This window comes from Anolis sagrei, chromosome 4, assembly GCF_037176765.1.
Source record: "Anolis sagrei isolate rAnoSag1 chromosome 4, rAnoSag1.mat, whole genome shotgun sequence".
Classification (NCBI taxonomy): domain Eukaryota; kingdom Metazoa; phylum Chordata; class Lepidosauria; order Squamata; family Dactyloidae; genus Anolis; species Anolis sagrei.
This window is the reverse complement of record NC_090024.1, coordinates 53,207,557-53,226,020: the sequence shown is the minus strand read 5'-3', so window position 1 is coordinate 53,226,020 and position 18,464 is coordinate 53,207,557. Positions and strand designations below refer to the sequence as shown.

The 18,464-nt window shown below is 38.9% G+C and overlaps 1 protein-coding gene and 1 pseudogene across 1 annotated transcript in view; one reads left to right on the top strand and one right to left on the bottom strand.

Annotated features, from left to right (window-relative positions):
• Nucleotides 1–391: 391 nt before the first annotated feature.
• Nucleotides 392–18,464, top strand: part of LOC132774813 (chloride channel protein C-like) — an 82,682-nt gene continuing 64,609 nt past the window's right edge. The window contains exons 1-5 of the mRNA XM_060775284.2: nt 392–642; nt 3,029–3,158; nt 11,849–11,929; nt 13,909–14,084; nt 15,365–15,457. Of these exons, the coding sequence (XP_060631267.2) occupies nt 392–642; nt 3,029–3,158; nt 11,849–11,929; nt 13,909–14,084; nt 15,365–15,457 (731 nt within the window). The remainder of the gene's footprint in view (nt 643–3,028; nt 3,159–11,848; nt 11,930–13,908; nt 14,085–15,364; nt 15,458–18,464) is intronic.
• LOC132775257 (U2 spliceosomal RNA) lies at nt 10,406–10,531 on the bottom strand (annotated as a pseudogene).

Genomic DNA, 18,464 nt, shown 5'->3' with positions numbered 1-18,464 from the left:
GAGCACAGGTCTCATCAGTCCCCTGATACATAGCATTAAATGAGAGTATGCATGTTTTTTTTCAGCGTTTTGTATAATAAGTTCCCAAAGAACTGTCGAATTTGAAATCCTGTGTGTTGTTAGGAAGCAGTAGTGTTGGATCAATTGTATGCCAAGCCCATCTAGTAAGAAAGTTACCCATAAAGAAAAATCTAGTTTTAGCCAGTTGTGGTAACAAAAACATCTCAATCTCTGTGCCGCTACTGCAACCCAGCCCACAACATGAGCCAGTGAGCTCTTGTTCCACACTTGAAATCTTTCCTGTCATATTGGTCACTGTGGACTCAATAGGGAGTCCCCTTCACAGGCTGTGGCCTTGGGTCTCTTTTTGGGTCACTTTTGGTTCTGCAAAATGCCAACCCTCCTTTCTCACAAGAGGAGCACAAATGAGGGCGAAGAGCAAATGCTGCTGGCCGAAGATCGACCAGATTTGATCGAGTCTCTTGATCCCAGGTGTGACAGTGGTGATAACAACCGAAGTTGCTTAAGAAACATTAATTTTCGGGAGAAGGAAAGAGAATACCTGTCGGTTCCTGAAAGTTTGGATTATTTGCCTTCACACAGTAAGATTTATAAGAAATGGCTGCAAGGACAAAGCTACAGGTAACTACAACATCCTTAATACCTTGCACATCATTCCTGGGTTGGAATTATTAAATGGGGGACATGTGGTATTATAGTCTGAGTGTTGGACTTGGACTTCGGAGATCAGGATTTAATCCCTGCTCAGTCATAGAAACCCACTGCACTGGGTGACCTTGGGCAAGTCAAATGCTCTTAGTTTTAGAGAAAAGGAATGGAAAATCCCTTCTGAATTAATTGAGAAAAGCCAATGGAAAGTTTGCCTTAGGACTGCAGTAAGTTGGAGAGAAGTTGAAGGCATAAAGCAACACAAATTACAATGTGAAGTTTTTCCTTGGTGCTACAGCATTCAAGGGTAGGAAAGCTACCTTAGTTTGAATCCTCCAAACCAATGAATTTCCAGGGAGGAGAGATTTATTGCATCTGCTAGATCTAAATGATGATATTTTGGGGTCTCATCATGCCAAGATTTCCTGAGAGATCACCTTTCCCCCCTCTCTAGGTCCAATTTAATCACCCCCCAAAAGAACTTTAGAATAAAAAGGAACCTTTAACCATTTTGTACAAGTGGCTTCCTAAATGTAGTTGTTTATAAGAGTAGTTACAAAAGCAATAATTTCCCCACTATTTGAAGATATCGAAATGATTACTTTAAAAAAGAATAATCAGAATCCTACAAGTTTCTGTTTCTTCATTAAAGGATAATGTTATTAATCATAATTTATGTAAGAGTTTGACATGTCAGATAAATGAAGTTGGTTCCCAGTCTACAGAAAAACAATCAGCAAAATAAAATGCAAACTAATAACATCTTGAAGGCCACATTTGACCAACCCCATCTAAAATTCAGATGAAATGGTTTTTGTTGTTGGGATCTACTGCCTCAATCCACCCATTTTCTTGGAGTCATATTATGGAATATGTCTAACATCAGTTGTCTCAAAAAGACAGTCATGAAGGGGCGAGGTATATATTCAGCAAGACACACCTCATGTTAAAAGGGCTAAAGTTTAGAGAGATGTAGAGCTTGTAAATCCTTCACCCTTTTCAAATACGTTCCACTATTTCCTCTTCATGTGTATTCATTAATTGTATACGATTTTTTAAATTATTACTTTAAAAAAGCCCTGTATTGCCATCTACTGGTGACAATGAAGAGTACATACATATTTGGCAGGTGATGGGGAATGGATACAGGAAGGGACACAAAATGAATAGGCATTTGCAGTACATTGAGACCCATATCCCAGTTAATAGCAAGTACTGTTACCACTTGCCTCCTGAAGTACAAGGCTGCTGTTTGCACATATTTGGGGATGGGGAACAGAAAGGATTGCTGCCACCACTGTGAACTCTCTTCGAAGCAAGTGATACAGGACCTTGCAACTATCACAAATATCAGAAGGGAAAGGAAGATACGAGAAATACAAATACCCAAGAATTTTAGGATTTTTTTTAAAAAAAATCATGAACATAATACACAGGTAGTAATGCACAGCCAAATTGCATATGAAATGATTGTTGGAGAGAATGTTTCTTGTAACTAGGATATCCTTCAGTCTTCTTTGGAAAGAGTAAGAAAAATTGGACCTGCTTTGAAAAAAACCCCTCAGAACTGTAAAAAAAAAAACAAAAACCAGGGAGAACTAGATCTTTTGCATTATGGCATCCTAACCGTTAGAAATAAGAATAATAAATCTGCATCTTTTAGCAATTAAAACTGTTGTAGTAAATTAAAAGAGCAAAATGGAACCCATTGGTGATAATAAATAAAATTGCCAGGGATATAATGAAGCATTTTTCACTGGGAAGGAGGTACTCTAAACTTCATGTGAGGAGAAAATTTTCATAATTAATGATAAAACTAATCCACAAGTAATGCACTTTTAATTAGAAAGTTCGCTGTGAAGCATCCATAAAGGAAATCAATACAGTGTTAAAATACATGTAAAATAGTTGGGTGAACTAAATAGCAATGACTCATGCAAATTAGGCTACTGTAATGATTTGAGTCCAATGTGCCATGGTTTCTCTGCAAACTTGTGGAGAAGACGTCCAACTGAAATTTCTTCTATGCTTTACTTTCAAAGGGTAAGGTTATGAAATTTGTTTGTCTCTGATAAAGCACTGAATGCAGCTGTGGGTGAACCAAAGGTGAGTCATGTAGCCTACAAAGTCTACATGCATGGTTTTTCTTCATGCCTTCTGGGTTCCCATGACATTAGCTATATCTGTACAAAACAATGGCTAGAACATGTTGAATTTTTTTCCAAATTGAAAAGTGCCAGCCACAGATTTATTTCTAAAGTCAAGATTCTGAAATATAGCTATTTAGGTTTTTAGGATGCTTAGGAAAAGGTAAACTATTAATTAGTTAATTGTTGTGCTTGTTTCTTTTCATTTTTAGATTGGACTGGGATCGATGGTTGGTGATGGGCCTCATTGGCATAGTAGTAGGAATCCTGGGTTTCCTAATCCATCAAATAATTGATTATCTCATCCAGCTGAAATGGGAGCTGGTAGAAAATTATATTCAGGTAAAATGGCAGCAAACGTAAATTACTGTTAAATGGCAAAATGTAAATTACTGTTTTGTTAGGATTATGCATCTTTTTGTTGGATAGTGACAATTTTGTGGGCATGCCCTGAGAAGTTTGTGTGCTTTCGATAGCTTCTCTTAATGATGAGCATTTATCAGCAGGGACCATTTTGCCCCATCCAGGTTCCTACTGGATATTATCTTTGGGCTCAAATTGAGGTCCTAGGATGAATCTTGATGTTGCTTTGTGAAAATTAAGAAGGGCCCAGTCTTCAAATTCTATATAAGCCAAGGTATGTCTCCAAAGACCAGGACAATACAATCGGCAGTGGAATAACACTGCCTTGGAGTATGTTGGAGTCCCCTTCTCTGGATGTTTTAAACAGAGGCTGGATGGCCATCTATTGGGAGCACTTGGATTGTGTGTTCCTGCATGGCAGGGAGATGGAGTAGATGGCATTTGTGGATACTTCCAGATCTATGATTCAACTGTTGTTTGTTTCTGGCTATGTGATCTCTGTGAGCACTCTATCTAGACCAGGCGTCCACAAACTTTTTAAGCAGAGGGCCAGGTCACAGTCCCTCAAACTGTTGGAGGGCCGGTTTATAATTTGAAAAATAAAACATGAATTCCTGTGCACGCTGCACATATCTTATTTGTAGTGTAATAAACACTTAAAAACAATACAATAATTAAAATGAGGAACAATGTTAACAAATATAAACTTATTAGTATTTCAATGGGAAATGTGGGCCTGCTTTTGGCTGATGAGATAGGATTGTTGTTGTTGTTATGTGCGTTCAAGTCGTTTCAGACTTAGGTTGACCCTGAGCGAGGGCCGGGTGAATGACCCTGGAGGGCCACATCTGGCCCCCGGGCCTAAGTTTGAGGACCCCTGATCTAGACTCTAAGGGGCCCGGGGGTCTGCTGAGTCACTGATTTTAGACAGTCTCTAGGTAGAGTGCAGCAGGTGAATTAGGTTTGCAGAGTCAACCTTGACTCTTCACTGTATTTTTAAGGCTTCTATTGGAGGCATTTCTTCATGTCTGGCCATATACTTTCCCTGAGCACGTGGCACAAAGGGGCAGGGCTTCTGCTAAATCACTGATTTGCTTGGGAAATATATAACTGGGACCTCTGTCTCTGAGGCCAATTCTGACAGTCTTAAAATAATTAAAAAGTGCAGTCTTGTCCCCTGAGCTTTTTCTTCATTAAGACAAACAGTTCCTATGACATTTTCTCATGTCACCTTTATTCTTAAGTTTTGTTCTCTTATCATCTGCATTTCATCTTCTGCCATTTATGCATATTCTTCTTAAAATGAGGCACCCAGACCTCAACCCAGTTCTCCTAGAGAGGCCCAACTAATATAGAATATAGTGAGCCTATTATTTCCCTTGACTTGGAAAACTACTTTGTGTATGCAGGGTGAGTCCAGCCCATTCAAATAATCACAGACACATGTAAATACACTGGAATAACAATGGTCACAACTTTATTGGTTACATTTTATAATAGGGTTGGCAGCCACACATGGACCTGGATTTTGGTATTGATCAGGATATCTGTTGATATTGCTCCAGGCTGAAGACAGAAACCATGGCATAACCCTCAGCAAGGGAATGCTGTACTGTACTGCTGTTGTTCTGAACCCATCTTGAATATAACCCCTGAGTCCCCTCAAAGGGACTCCCTTGAAGGCAACTGCCAAGAGGAGCTCCTGGTAGTTGCCTTTATACTCCCACTCTGACTGGATTGAAGACTAAGTTGTCACTCTGATTGGCCTCTGGGCAATCAATACTTTTGAACCACCAGATTCAAAATGGATTGGCTACTGCTCCTGTTCTCTTTCCCTGGGCTCCCCAAACACTGAAAAGATTTGGAAAGCTGGCCAAACAGCAAAGATGGTGGCCCTAATGACTCTGCTCCCACCAGTCCCACAACTGGCTTGTTTGATAAGTCAGGTGGGCTACTTTCTAGTAATGCAGGCACTGTTGCAGCCTTTTCCGATGTGATGAGATATAGAGTATTTATATTTAAATAAAGCATTTTTAAAAATAAAGTTGTACCTATACATTAGCATGTTAGTCTTGTTTTGTTGTATCTTTTCGTCATGTATTCTTTTTCCCTCTTTAAGTATGGATAAGTTGTTTTCCTATTATCATTCCAGGATCTAGATCAGAGATCCTGGTGTTGTGTATGTTTCTGTTTTTGAAAAGTCTGGATAGAGTAAATCTAACTACAAAACAAAAAACCAGATAATTATGTCTGAGACAGCAGAAATTGCAATGCATTCATCCAGGACAGTGAATGCTGTCCTCACCTTTTACAATGGTCTAATAGACCCAGTGGCTAATGTGTGGTATAACAGTTTCGGTTTCCTTGACTGGGGGCCAGCTATGTTGAGCTCTTGAAGTGGTCTATAAGGAATCTGCATATTATTGAGTGTGTCAGCAACAAGAGCCCACTAGTCAATAAAGAGGACTTCGCGGATAAATAGTTCAGAGCATCTGGTCTTCATTTTGACCTGGCAGAGGTTAAAAATGTTGCCATCAAAGTGAAAACAAATATAGACTCCTTAAAATTGCAATTGGAATAGCTGAGAAGGGACCAAGAAGGAATTGTTTCCATGCCATTACATTTCACCATAATTAAAAACACCAGGAGGATTTTATTTGCAAGAAAGGTGAGCAAAAGGAGATTGATGAATATACACTCCAGCCTCTGAATGTCTCTCCCTGGGCTTTCCCCCTTTTGTTTGGTTCTGCAACTTCTAATGAGAAGATCATGTTTTTTTAAGTTGCCTATTGACTTATGGTGACCCCATGAATTTCATAGAATCATAGAATCAAAGAGTTGGAAGAGACCTCATGGGCCATCCAGTCCAACCCCCTGCCAAGAAGCAGGAATATTGCATTCAAATCACCCCTGACAGATGGCCATCCAGCCTCTGTTTAAAAGCTTCCAAAGAAGGAGCTTCCACCACACTCTGGGGCAGAGAGTTCCGCTGCTGAACGGCTCCCACAGTCAGGAAGTTCTTCCTCATGTTCAGATGGAATCACCTCTCTTGTAGTTTGAAGCCATTGTTCGCATCCTAGTCTCCAAGGAAGCAGAAAACAAGCTTGCTCCCTCCTCGCTGTGGCTTCCTCTCATATATTTATACATGGCTATCATATCTCCTCTCAGCCTTCTCTTCTTCAGGCTAAACATGTCCAGCTCCTTAAGCTGCTCCTCATAGGGCTTGTTCTCCAAACCCTTGATCATTTTAGTTGCCCTCCTCTGGACACATTCCAGCTTGTCAATATCTCTCTTGAGGTGTGGTCTAACCAAAGCAGAATAGAGGGGTAGCATTACTTCCCTGGACCTAGACACTATGCTCCTATTGATGCAGGCCAAAATCCCATTGGCTTTTTTTTGCCACCACATCACATTGTTGGCTCATGTTTAACTTGTTGTCCACAAGGACTCCAAGATCTTTTTCACTCGTACTGCTCTCAAGCCAGGCAGCCCCGATTCTGTATCTTTGCATTTTGTTTTTCCTGCCAAAGTGGAGTATCTTGCATTTGTCACTGTTGAACTTCATTTTGTTAGTTTTGGCCCATCTCTCTAATCTGTCAAGATTGTCTTGAATCCTGCTCCTGTCCTCTGGAGTATTGGCTATCCCTCCCAATTTGGTGTCGTCTGCAAACTTGATGATCATGCCTTCTAGCCCTTCATCTAAGTCATTAATAAAGATGTTGAACAGGACCGGGCCCAGGATGGAACCCTGCGGCACTCCGCTCGTCACTTCTTTCCAGGATGAAGAGGAAGCATTGGTGAGCACCCTCTGGGTTCGTCCATTTAACCAATTACAGATCCACCTCACCGTAGTTTTGCCTAGCCCACATTGGACTAGTTTCCTTGCCAGAAGGTCATGGGGGGCCTTGTCGAAGGCCTTACTAAAATCCAGGTACGCTACATCCACGGCATTCCCCACATCTACCCAGCTTGTAACTCTATCGAAAAAAGAGATCAGGTTAGTCTGGCACGACTTGTTTTTGATAAATCCATGTTGACTATTAGCGATGACCGCATTTGTTTCTAAGTGTTTGCAGACCACTTCCTTAACAATCTTTTCCAGAATCTTGCCTGGTATCGATGTGAGGCTGACCAGACAGTAGTTGTTTGGGTCAATTTCATAGGATATACTTAGGCAAGGAATGCTCAGGGGTGATATTGCCAGTTCTACCTTCTGATTATAGCACCTGATATTTTCTTTGGTGATCCTACGGTAGCGCAGTGGATTAAAGCGCGGAGCTGCTGAACTTGCTGACCAAAAGGTTGCAGGTTCGAATCTGGGGAGTGGTGTGAGCTCCTGCTATTAGGCCCAGTTTCTGCCAACCTAGCAGTTCAAAAAGATGCAAATGTGAGTAGATTAATAGGCAACACTCTGGTGGGAAGGTAACGGAGCTCCATGCAGTAATGGCACTCCAGTCAGTCATGCCGGCCACATGACCTTGGAGGTGTCTACGGGTAACGTCGGTTCTTTGGCTTAGAAATGGAGATGGGCACCAACCCCCAGAGTTGGATACAACTGGACTTAATATCAGGGGAAAACCTTTACCTTTACCTATTTTCTTTGGTGGTCTCCCATGCAAGTACTAACCCTGCTTCGCACCCAAGACCACACCTTTAGGGTATTTAGATTGAGATAACACTATGTTACAAAATTTGTAAAAAATTCTGTTCCTGGTTTGAACATGTTATTTCCTATTAAATTGTATGGTACTTATTTTGAAAGTAGTTGCTATACTCCAGAAACTTCGGTTTTGGGGCTGCCACAAACCATGTTGAATTGGTTGAGACTCAAAGTGTTCATTGAAAAACAATAGCAAAATGTGCTGCAGGATGTCCTGCAAAAACAAAGTTTTTGCAGTTTAAGAGACGTTGTCTATGTTTCTGTGACAGAACCAATTTTAAAATGACATTGGCAACCCAGGAACAAATGTTGTGTTACATAGTGTAATCATTTATTGTTCTGTGTGTTCAAATTATTTTGACATATGGGTTTTCCTTGGCAAGATTTGTTTAGAAGGGATCTGCCATTGCCTTTCTTTGAGGCCAGGAGAGTGTGACATGCCCGAAGTCATTCAGTGAACTTCATGTCTGAGCGCGGATTCAGAACCTTATTTCCAGAGTCATAGTCCAATGCTCAAACCACTACTTTGGGAATCCCTGCACTATATCATGCTGACTCTCACAAGATGATTGCTTGGTTGCTGAATTCCACTTCCTCCAATCCAGGCATCTATATGTGAAGTATTCCAATTAGGCAAATTCGTCTCATTTGTATTCCATTTATGCAAATATGGTCATTAATTATTCCACCTTTTTCTTCTACATTTCAACCCCCCCCCCCCCCCCAAGAAGAACCAGCATAGAGTGATGTTAAATGTGCTCAACTTCACACAGAGAGACCCAAGTTCAAGTCTGCTTGGTCATACAATTTTTCATGTGCCTTTGGCTACCACTTTGTTGTTTATTTATTCTGTCGCTTCTGAGTCTTTGTGACCTCATGGACCAGCCCACATCAGAGCTCCCTGTCGGCCATCACCACCCCCAGCTCCTTCAAGGTCAAGGCCCAGTCACTTCAAGGATAACATCCATCCATCTTGACCTTGGTTGGTCCCTCTTCCTTTTTCCTTCCATTTTCCCCAGCATCATTATCTTCTTCAAGCTTTCCTGTCTTCTCATTATGTGGCCAAAATACTTCATCTTTGCCTCTAATATCCTTTCCTCCAGTGAGCAGTCATGCATTATTTCCTGGAGTATGGTCTGGTTTGATCTTGTGATCCAAGGCACTCCAACACCACAGTTCAAAAGCATCTATCTTCCTTTTCTCAGCTTAACTTATGGTTCAGCTCTTGCATCCATCCACAGGGAATACCACTGCTTTAACTATGTGGGTCTTCGGCCACCACTATTTCTCACCAAACATACATAATTCCCAATCTTGATCTCTTGGTACAGTATAAACAAAACATGTTTATATTGTTATTATTATATTGCCTCCCAGAATTGCTTTGTTTGTACAGATAGAAGTTTAACTTACGTTATTTTCTTTTTGTGCAATATTTATCAAGAACCACATCAACATCTTGACAATCTAATCCACATATAAGTCAACTTTAAGGAATCAAGGGAAAATATCTCATGTCTGAGTTACCAACTTCTTTGATTTGCTAGGTGACCATGTTATATGCTATCCAGTTTTCTTTAATCACTACAATATGCTACATGTTTGCAATTTCCAGTCAAAGAGCTGACCTGAAGCAAAGGCAGGAAGTCTGTGGTAGTTTGCTGAACTATTTCATCATTGAGGCATCTTTCTCACTCAGATACAAGTGACTCTAACCTCAACACCATGACATTTTTGAAAATTCATGAGTCTGTTTACCTGTGATGTGCACTGGAGACAACATGGCTCTGGCTAAAACCAAAACAAGGAAAGGCAAGGCAAATCGCTAGTTCTACTTAGAAAAGTTCCAGTCAAATAACTAAACTTTTCAGTGATTATAATGCATGCATTCTAAATCTGTTCAAAATTAGATCTAGCATTTTGGCTATCAGGTTTTCCTTGGTGTGGATTTATATACATTATCATGCTATAATGATATAACTTTTACCCTATTTCTTTTATTTTTGCAAAATATTGTTTCTTTCACATTACACTACTTCATCACTATCACATGCCTTTAACTGCTGTGTTGTTGACTGATGGAAATTTGGAGTTTATCTTTCTGTGGGATATTTTAAATTCTTTGCTAAGCATTTGTATTTCTGCGGAACATATGAAATTCTCTGTTAGACAGCTGTAGCTAATGCCTTGCCAAAATAAAAATCCCAGAATTCTGGAGGAAACGGCTATGACAATAAAGTACTCTGTGTTGTTGAAGGCTTTTGTGGCTGGAACCACCAGGTTGCTGTGAGTTTTCCAGGCTGTATGGCCATGATCCAGAAGTATTATCTCCTGACATTTCACACATATCTATGGGCATCCTCAGAGGCAGTGAAGTCTGTTGGAAACTAGGCAAGTGAGGGTTATATATCTGTACCTGCCATAGATGTGGGTGAGATGTCAAGAAATTATGCTTCTGGAACATGGCCATACAGCCCAGAAAACTTACAGCAATCCAATAAAGTACTCTAATTGTCTAGGGTAACAAAGACTTAGATTTGCATTGAAATATGTTCTAGTTGGGTTTTTAAGGTAGCAGGGACATTAACTTTTCAAAAAGAAGAATCAGTTTGACTAAACATTTATTTTGTTGGTTTTTTATGTTACACTACACACACTACACTTGATCTTAGCCAAAAGGCCGAGAAGCGATGTGTATGTTTTTGTATGTTTTGCATGTTTTGATATGGTCAAAATTGACTAATCAATAAAGAATTGTTGTTGTTTATGTTGTGGATATTTCTTGAAATCTAAGTGATTATATAAAATATAAGTGGTTTTTAGCATCACAGGTTAATCTGTGTTATGTGATACTAGAAGTGCTACCCTTTTCCCCCCAAAATAAGACTGGATCTTATATTATTTTTTGCTCCAAAATATGTGTTAAGGCTTATTTTCAGGGGATGTCTTCTTTTTCCAAATTGACTTTATTTTTGCTTATTTTTCAAATATCTCCAAAAATCCTGAAAAATTATGCTAAGTCTAATTTTTGGGGTGGGTTTATTTTTGGGGAAACAGGGTATTTGGAAGACATCATTACTTAATGGCAGAATACATACTTTACATAAAGAAGATCCTAAATTCATTTTCTAGTATCTTCATATACAATTTAGAAATAATCTTGCTTGATACACTGCAGTCATTGTCAATGAGTGAGAACAATACTAGGTTATATGACTAAATGGTCTGATGCAGTGTAAAGCAATGCTCCTTGTTTCACACCTTTAAATAATTTAAAATGCTTACCAATATTCAGTATGTAATACAGGCTGTAGCACAGCAGGTTAATCACCAAGCTGCAATAAATCTTGCCAACTGGAAGGTTGATAGTTCGCAGCCCAGGTCAGGGTGAGCGCCTGACCTTCTGCCCAGCTTCTGCCAACCTAGCAGTTCAAAAACAAATGTGAGTCGATAAATAGGAACCACATTAAATCGGGGAGGTATTTTAGGTATGATGTTTCAATCAGAAAAGGGAAGTTTATGAACAAAGAAAAGCTCTTCGGCAAGGAGATGGAGCCACAGCACCCCCCTGTGGCCAGAACTGAGCACAGCCTCCAAAGATGCCAAAAGATGGGACAGCCTATATACCTTTATCTGTTGTCTGTCTTGTCATTGTATAGTTGGTATTGAATGTTTGCCGTATATGTGTTATGTGATCCGCCCTGAGTCACCTTTGGGATGAGAAGGGCAGAATATTAATTCTGTAAATAAATATTGAAATAATCCTTCATATTTAATGGCTTTTCAAATAAATAACTTAAAACAGGTGAATCATCTCTAAAATTCTAGAAACGAAATAATTTTCGACTTCCATATAGTTAGTGATTTTGTCTGAAAGTGTTGACAGTTAGAAGCCACTTGATAAGGAAAGGATGAAATAAGTTGGTAGAATTGATAAGGAAAGTGAAAAATGTAAAGAATGTCATTTCTACACTAATAATACTAATTTATTTATTTCTAAAACTGATAGAATAACAGCTTTCACATGACCTGGATCTGCATACTTGGAATTGGACTTCTTATGATCACTGTATCATCGGGATTGGTAGTGGTAAGTGGTTAGACTACTGCACTTTTCTGATCTGCTTTGAATGTGGTTGACATCTTTTATCCAGAATACTCCAAAATCTAAATTTATTCACGAGTGGCCTTTGCTTTCTGATATCTTAGCAATGTACAACTTTGTTTCATGTAATTTCATGTAACATTATAATTTTATTGTTTATAAAAATATCTTCAGGGCATTTGTATAACATGTATATTAAAATATCCAAAATTCAACACACTTCTGGTCTGAAATATTTTGGATGAGGGATACTCAACTTTTCCTGTGCTGTAAGAGATGGAAGATGCTGCCTTATAGATAAAGTGTGTAAGACCCAGTGCTGGTGCACTCCACAAATTTAGCCTTGAGATGTTTTGTGTTAGGTTTTAATTAACACATGAGCAGAGAGGAATACTTAACCTCATCTCCCTCTATTGTTTGCTTCCATGGAGGGATAATAGTTCTGTAGATGAGAAGTTCTTATTCACATAGTGACTCTCCACATGATTCTCACTTGGTTGTGAACAGAAAAGCACTTCCCGTGTGTGCCATTTAAAAATAACCAAAGAATGCCTGAATAAGGCAATACATAAGTTTGGTCTGCTGTAGTCAGCACAGTTTGAATATTGCTAATATAAACCTTTAAAAAAGGCATCTAAATACACTTATGAACTTACCAGAAAAAACTGGTTCAGCAGAATTGTTTTTTCTTACATTGCTTATCTGAAGCACGACTAACTCTGTAACATCAAAATGAACAGAAAGGATAAAAGAAAATCATATCTCTTTTCCAAACCAGCATGGCCCAGTGGCTAACTTGGAACTATATGGGAGATTGAAAAGCATACCACATTAAAATCAGCTGGGATGCTCTCCGCTAGAAAAATGGAATTATCTTTTCTCTACTTTTTATAGAAACGTGAAGATACTTTTATTCCATAGGATATCATTAAAGATTGTTTATATTTACTTCCATGTAGTTTGAAATTCTTGTTGGCTTTGGTTTCACTGTATTGTTTTTGTTAAACTGTTCACAAGCCAGTTTAGAGCCATTGTCCATTAAAAAAGAGAGAGAAGAGCCAAGCTGGGACCATGGCACAATATAATGGCAGAGCACAGGCTAACTAGAAGAGCCTAGGTTCTATCCTGAGAGACCTGCTTACTGAACTTTTACAATTAACGGTGTAAATATAAGTGCTAGTTCCTCCTACAGAAAATCCATTGAATTGATTGGATTTATTGAGGCATTCGTTTACCATTTAGCAATTGATTGAATTTCAAGTAGGACTAGAAACTGAATTTAAGCCAAGGTTATCGAGGAGGTGATGTTGCATTCAGAGGCATTGTTAATGAACAACCCCAGGAAGGTAATTCAAGTTAACTCCAATTTTATAATAAAATAAACAATGAAACCTAACAGATTGCACAAACTAGACTATAGGCTATAGAGAATTTATACAAAATCATAGTTCCATGCCATTAAGTGTAATTAAATTAGCTTATTTCATAGTCTTGAATGAAAGAAAAACCTAACACATTTGGTTAGAGAAGTGGTTCCCAACCTGTGGTCCGTGGACCACCAGTGGTCCGCAATAACTAAAATGTGGTCCACCGCCTCATCATTACTACACCATTGCAATGAGAGTGACTGGTCTCACAAAACCCTCTTATAGTGCCAAGGCGTATTAAATATCATTTTCTGTGGGCAAGTAGATGGCGACTACTGGATGGCATATATAAACTAGAGCAGATGTGGCCTTCCAATGCAATTTTCTGAATCAACACACTAAATAGCCAAACCGAATCCAAAGTTAACCAAAAACCGATTCGTAACCCTTTTGGTACTAATGTTGGAGAGTGGTCCCTGGTCAAGTGCTCCCTGATAAAAAAAAGGTTGGGAACAACTGGGTTCGAGTTTTGGGAACTCAATTGTTCATGTGTTTATGTGACTGCTACAGTAATACCACACAGTTTTCCCCCCACAGTTCTTCTGTCCAGCTGGCGCACCAAGTGGATTACCAGAAGTCATTGGTTTTCTGAATGGGGCATCGATTCCACATGTTTTTAATATCAGGACTTTTCTGGGAACATTTGGCTCTTGTGTTCTAGCAGTAGCATCTGGACTCTTCTGTGGACCAGAAGGTCCCATGATTCATTTGGGGTAAGGAATTAGTTTGAGACCTAGTATGCTATAGTGGCTTGAGTACTGAACTCCCAACTCCAGGACACCAGGGTTTGAATCTCTGTTCAACTTTGGAAACCAACAGGGTGATCCTGAGTAAGTCACACACACTCAGCATGAGAGAGCTATTTTTATCTCCATAAAAGGCCCTAGTTCTCTGGATTTACATTAGTGATGTATTCTTGGGGCATCCAATATGGTTTTGCTGTCCTCAAAGAAGGTTCCTCTACATTATTCATTACATTGTTCTATACCTGTTCTTCAAAAGTAGAACTTCCAGCTACTTTTGGCATTTTGGCAGTGCATGAAGCCCCTTATAAGTTTTTTTTGGTGTGGGGGGGATTTACACTCAGGCTTACTGGAGTTCCAAATTTTTGTGTTACATATATATCATTTACATTTGAATATATACCCTCTACTTTATTAGTAAACCTTTAGAATAAAGCAAGATGTGTATTTCAACAAGCAGTGCTATTTATAAAGAAAAATGAGTTATGTTAAGATTGTAAAAAAAGTAATGTATGAATATTTGTCATCCATTAACTTACACATTTCATAGTTTTCTTAGCTAAAGCATACTTTGAGGCCATTTGCCTTTACTTTCCTCTAAAATATTCTGGTACTACTTGACTATCTCCATTTGAATTAATAACCACACCTGACCCTGCTTAGCTTCTGATAGTAGATGTAATTGAGTGCCTTCAGAGTATTTAGGCGTAAGGCTGCTCAAGAACTCTATAAACTTTCTGATTGGGGTGAATTTGTAGTCTCCAGATTATCTGGACTGCAATTCAGTCCCTTGCCACCTGCCATGCTGGGTGTGCTTGAAGTAGGGGTAGAGGCTAAAGTATCTGAAGGCTAAAGTTTCCCCATTCTAGTTCTTGAGAAAGCACAATGTTTCAGTCCCATGAGTACTAAACATTCTCAGTGGTCAAAGACCATTATAAGTCTATTGCTGAGGAATTTACGGGAAGGGAGGAATGGTAATGGAATAGAGGGACTTGGAAAAGGGCATGGATGATTGAAATCCTAAACAGATTCATGCTATAATACTGCGTTTTAAGTCTCATTATGCCATGCTCTCCCTCATATCTCTCTTTTTCTCTGCCCCCCCACCTCAAAACCTCTGAGAACCCATAGACTGAAAAATGAATATAAGTTACTTTGTAACTCTGAGGCAACAAATTATGTGACTTCTTTCAAGTTTTTCAAACTAACAATAACAATAATGTTTATATTTTTTTGGCTTTTGTTTACAGAGCAGTAATTGGTTATGGATTGAGCCAGTTCAAGCCAAAGATCCTTGGAATAAATCTTATGTCCTTTACAAGATTTTGGAACACAGCAGACAAGTAAGGGATTTAATCATTTATTAAAGTATGTTATACAATGCAAGTTGTTTTTGAAAGGTGCGCTGGGGTTTTCTCAAAGGTAGTATAACATATAAAAGTAAGATTAGTGACATCGTTACACTCAATAATGGATTATTATGTATAACCATAATGTCTGTGGTAGTGCTGAACAGTTACTTTAATTCCTTCTCTTTAGAGAAATGGGTGACATTTTCAAGTGGGAGAGGGAAATGAATACATACATCCCTCCTCCAAAGCCACACCTCCTTTGCAGATAATAATATTGCATTTTAGACAGCACTGCCATGAAATCCTATGCATGCTAAGCCAGAAGTAAAATTACCTTTGTTTTATACATCTTGCTAATACAGTGCTTCTGAACCTGGGGGTCGGGACCCCCGGGGGGGGGGGTCAAGAGGAGGGTTTCAGAGGGGTTGCCAAAGACCATTGGAAACACATATTTCTAATGGTCTTGGGAATCCTTTTGGCAGAGAATGCTGAAGATCTCTCCGCCTGTCCTTCTCTTCCTTTTTGGTATGTTGGTGAACTAAAACTCTCAGAATTCAAAAACAGCCCTCCCCCAACCCTACCAGCATTCAATGTTGACCATGTAGGTGGTGTTCCAAGTCTGGTGCAGATCCCTTGTGGGATGGGTTCAGAGTGCTCTTTGAGTGTAGATTAACTGTAAATCCCAGCAATAACAACTCCCAAATGTCATGATCTATTTCCCCTAAACTCCACCAATTTTCACATTTGGGCATATTGAGTATTCGTGCCAAGTTTGGTCCAGATCCATCATTGTTTGAGTCCACAGGGCTCTCTGGAGATAGATGAACTACAACTCCAAAACCCTTCCAGTATTTTCTCTTGGTCATGGGGATTCTGTGTGCCAAATGTGGTTCAATTCCATCGTTGGTAGAGATCAGAATGCTCTTTGATTATAGGGAAACTAAAAATCCCAGCAACTACAACTCCCAAATGAAAAAATCAATCCCCTCCTCCAACCCCACCAGTATTCAAATTTGGGCATATTGGGTATTTGTGCCAAATATGGTCCAGTGCATGAAAATACATCCTGCATATCAAATATTTACATTACAACTCAAAACAGTAGCAAAATTACAGTTACGAAGTAGCAATGAAAATAATTTTATGATTAGGAGGTCACCACAGCATGAGGAAGTGTATTAAGGAGTTGAGGCATTCGGAAGATTGCGAACCACTGCTCTATGGACATATACTTACCAAAGATGGCAAACTAAGATTTGTGGAGGAAGATTTAATGGGAAGAAAAAAATGGCATGTCAAATTAACAGAACAAAAGTTTGTGACTCCTGATCAGATTTTTAATTGCTTTCTGGCTCATATTGAAAAAGTGGCTGGCTTGCCTTGCTGCAGAGCACGCACAAAACAGAACTTTCCATTCACAATAGTCACAGGATTTTAAATGAACTATTTTTTCCACTGAAAATGATTTCATGCAATGTGACACAGAGAATGTTTCTTTTTATATAAATAACATTTTTTTCAAGATACTTGGATGTGATAAACCAGCAGCTCTCACTGTACAGATGGGAATTACAAACTCTTTATCTTTTATTTGTGAAATGATGGCATTTGCAAATCCTTAGGGTACGCTATAAGGTTTTATTTTAAACTGGATCTTTTATACCACTGTTATTGTTCATGTCAAGTTTGCAATTGGAACCATTTGAAAGATCAAGTTCTATAGCTTTAAAACACTGGATTATGAAAATATGTAAATAAACCTCAAACCTTTGACCAAAGTGTTTGTTGCAGCTCCAAACAAAAAGCTATTACAAGCTATCTGTGGCAGAAGGATAACCAGACAGCCCAAATAAACATGATACATTTTGCCTTTTAACTTGCCTCAGCAATTAGTGATGTGTTTCTTAAGCTGATGCTTATGGTAGAAACTTGCCACATGGGCACTAGCAAAGACATGAGAGGTATCTTTCCATGCACATTAAATTCCCAATGGAAACTTGAACCCACTGGGTCTGGTTACGGATAGTACAACTGGCTCTTTCACTCCTATCTACAGAATAGAAATCTGGAAAAAATCAGCTATCTTGCAAAAATATTGATTTTGCTTTAGCTATAAACATATGTTGATATATTGCAGAATTGCTTTGTATTTGCACTGAACATTTAACCTAAGTCAACAGATAATGGCTTGCATTGTTGTTGTTTTTTTTTTTGCCTTTTCCTTACATCTATTCCATTCATAAGTTTATTTTGGGGTTCTGACATACCTGAAAACAGGTGAAATATAACAATTTGCCATTTTTAAGATTCAGGTTCATCTCTTAATATTTTAAATCAGATTGGGTATAAACAATAATATATACAGGTGTTGTACATAGAAACATGGCAAAAATATGAAGGCGAATCTATATTTCAATTTATTTCCCTCTTCTAATCAATTCACAAAAGGGAAGCAGTTTAAACATGAGAGAACTCATGAAGTTTTAAACTTGACACATAAACTCTATTCTCACAGGTTCTGAGGGAACCTGATTTATGACTCATGAACATGCGCTAGTGCATACTCCCCGGTCATGCCTATGTGGCTCTTCCTTCTAACAGAGGAATAGCTTCAGAGAATGAACTCATTCACAAGAAAAGTGTTAGTGTTGCTGTACATCCAGATCAGAACTTGCCCCTTTTCTCTGCTAAAGCAATCCAGGGCATATACACCCAATCCAGGAATTAATTTCAAAATCTGCTTTCAACCTTTTACTTGCCAAGAGAAAACAAATGAGAGTCCTAATCCAGGCACAATGCTGATGATGATATTCTTGATCAGCTCCTTGCTCCTAAAATTGCTATAACTAGTAGGATACATCAACTGGTAATACTCAGGCAAGAAACATTAAGTCTAGTTGAGTCCAACTCTGGGGGCTGGTGTTCATTTCCATTTCTAAGCTGAAGAGCCAGCATTGTCCGTAGGCACCTCCAAGGTCATGTGGCTGGCATGACTGCA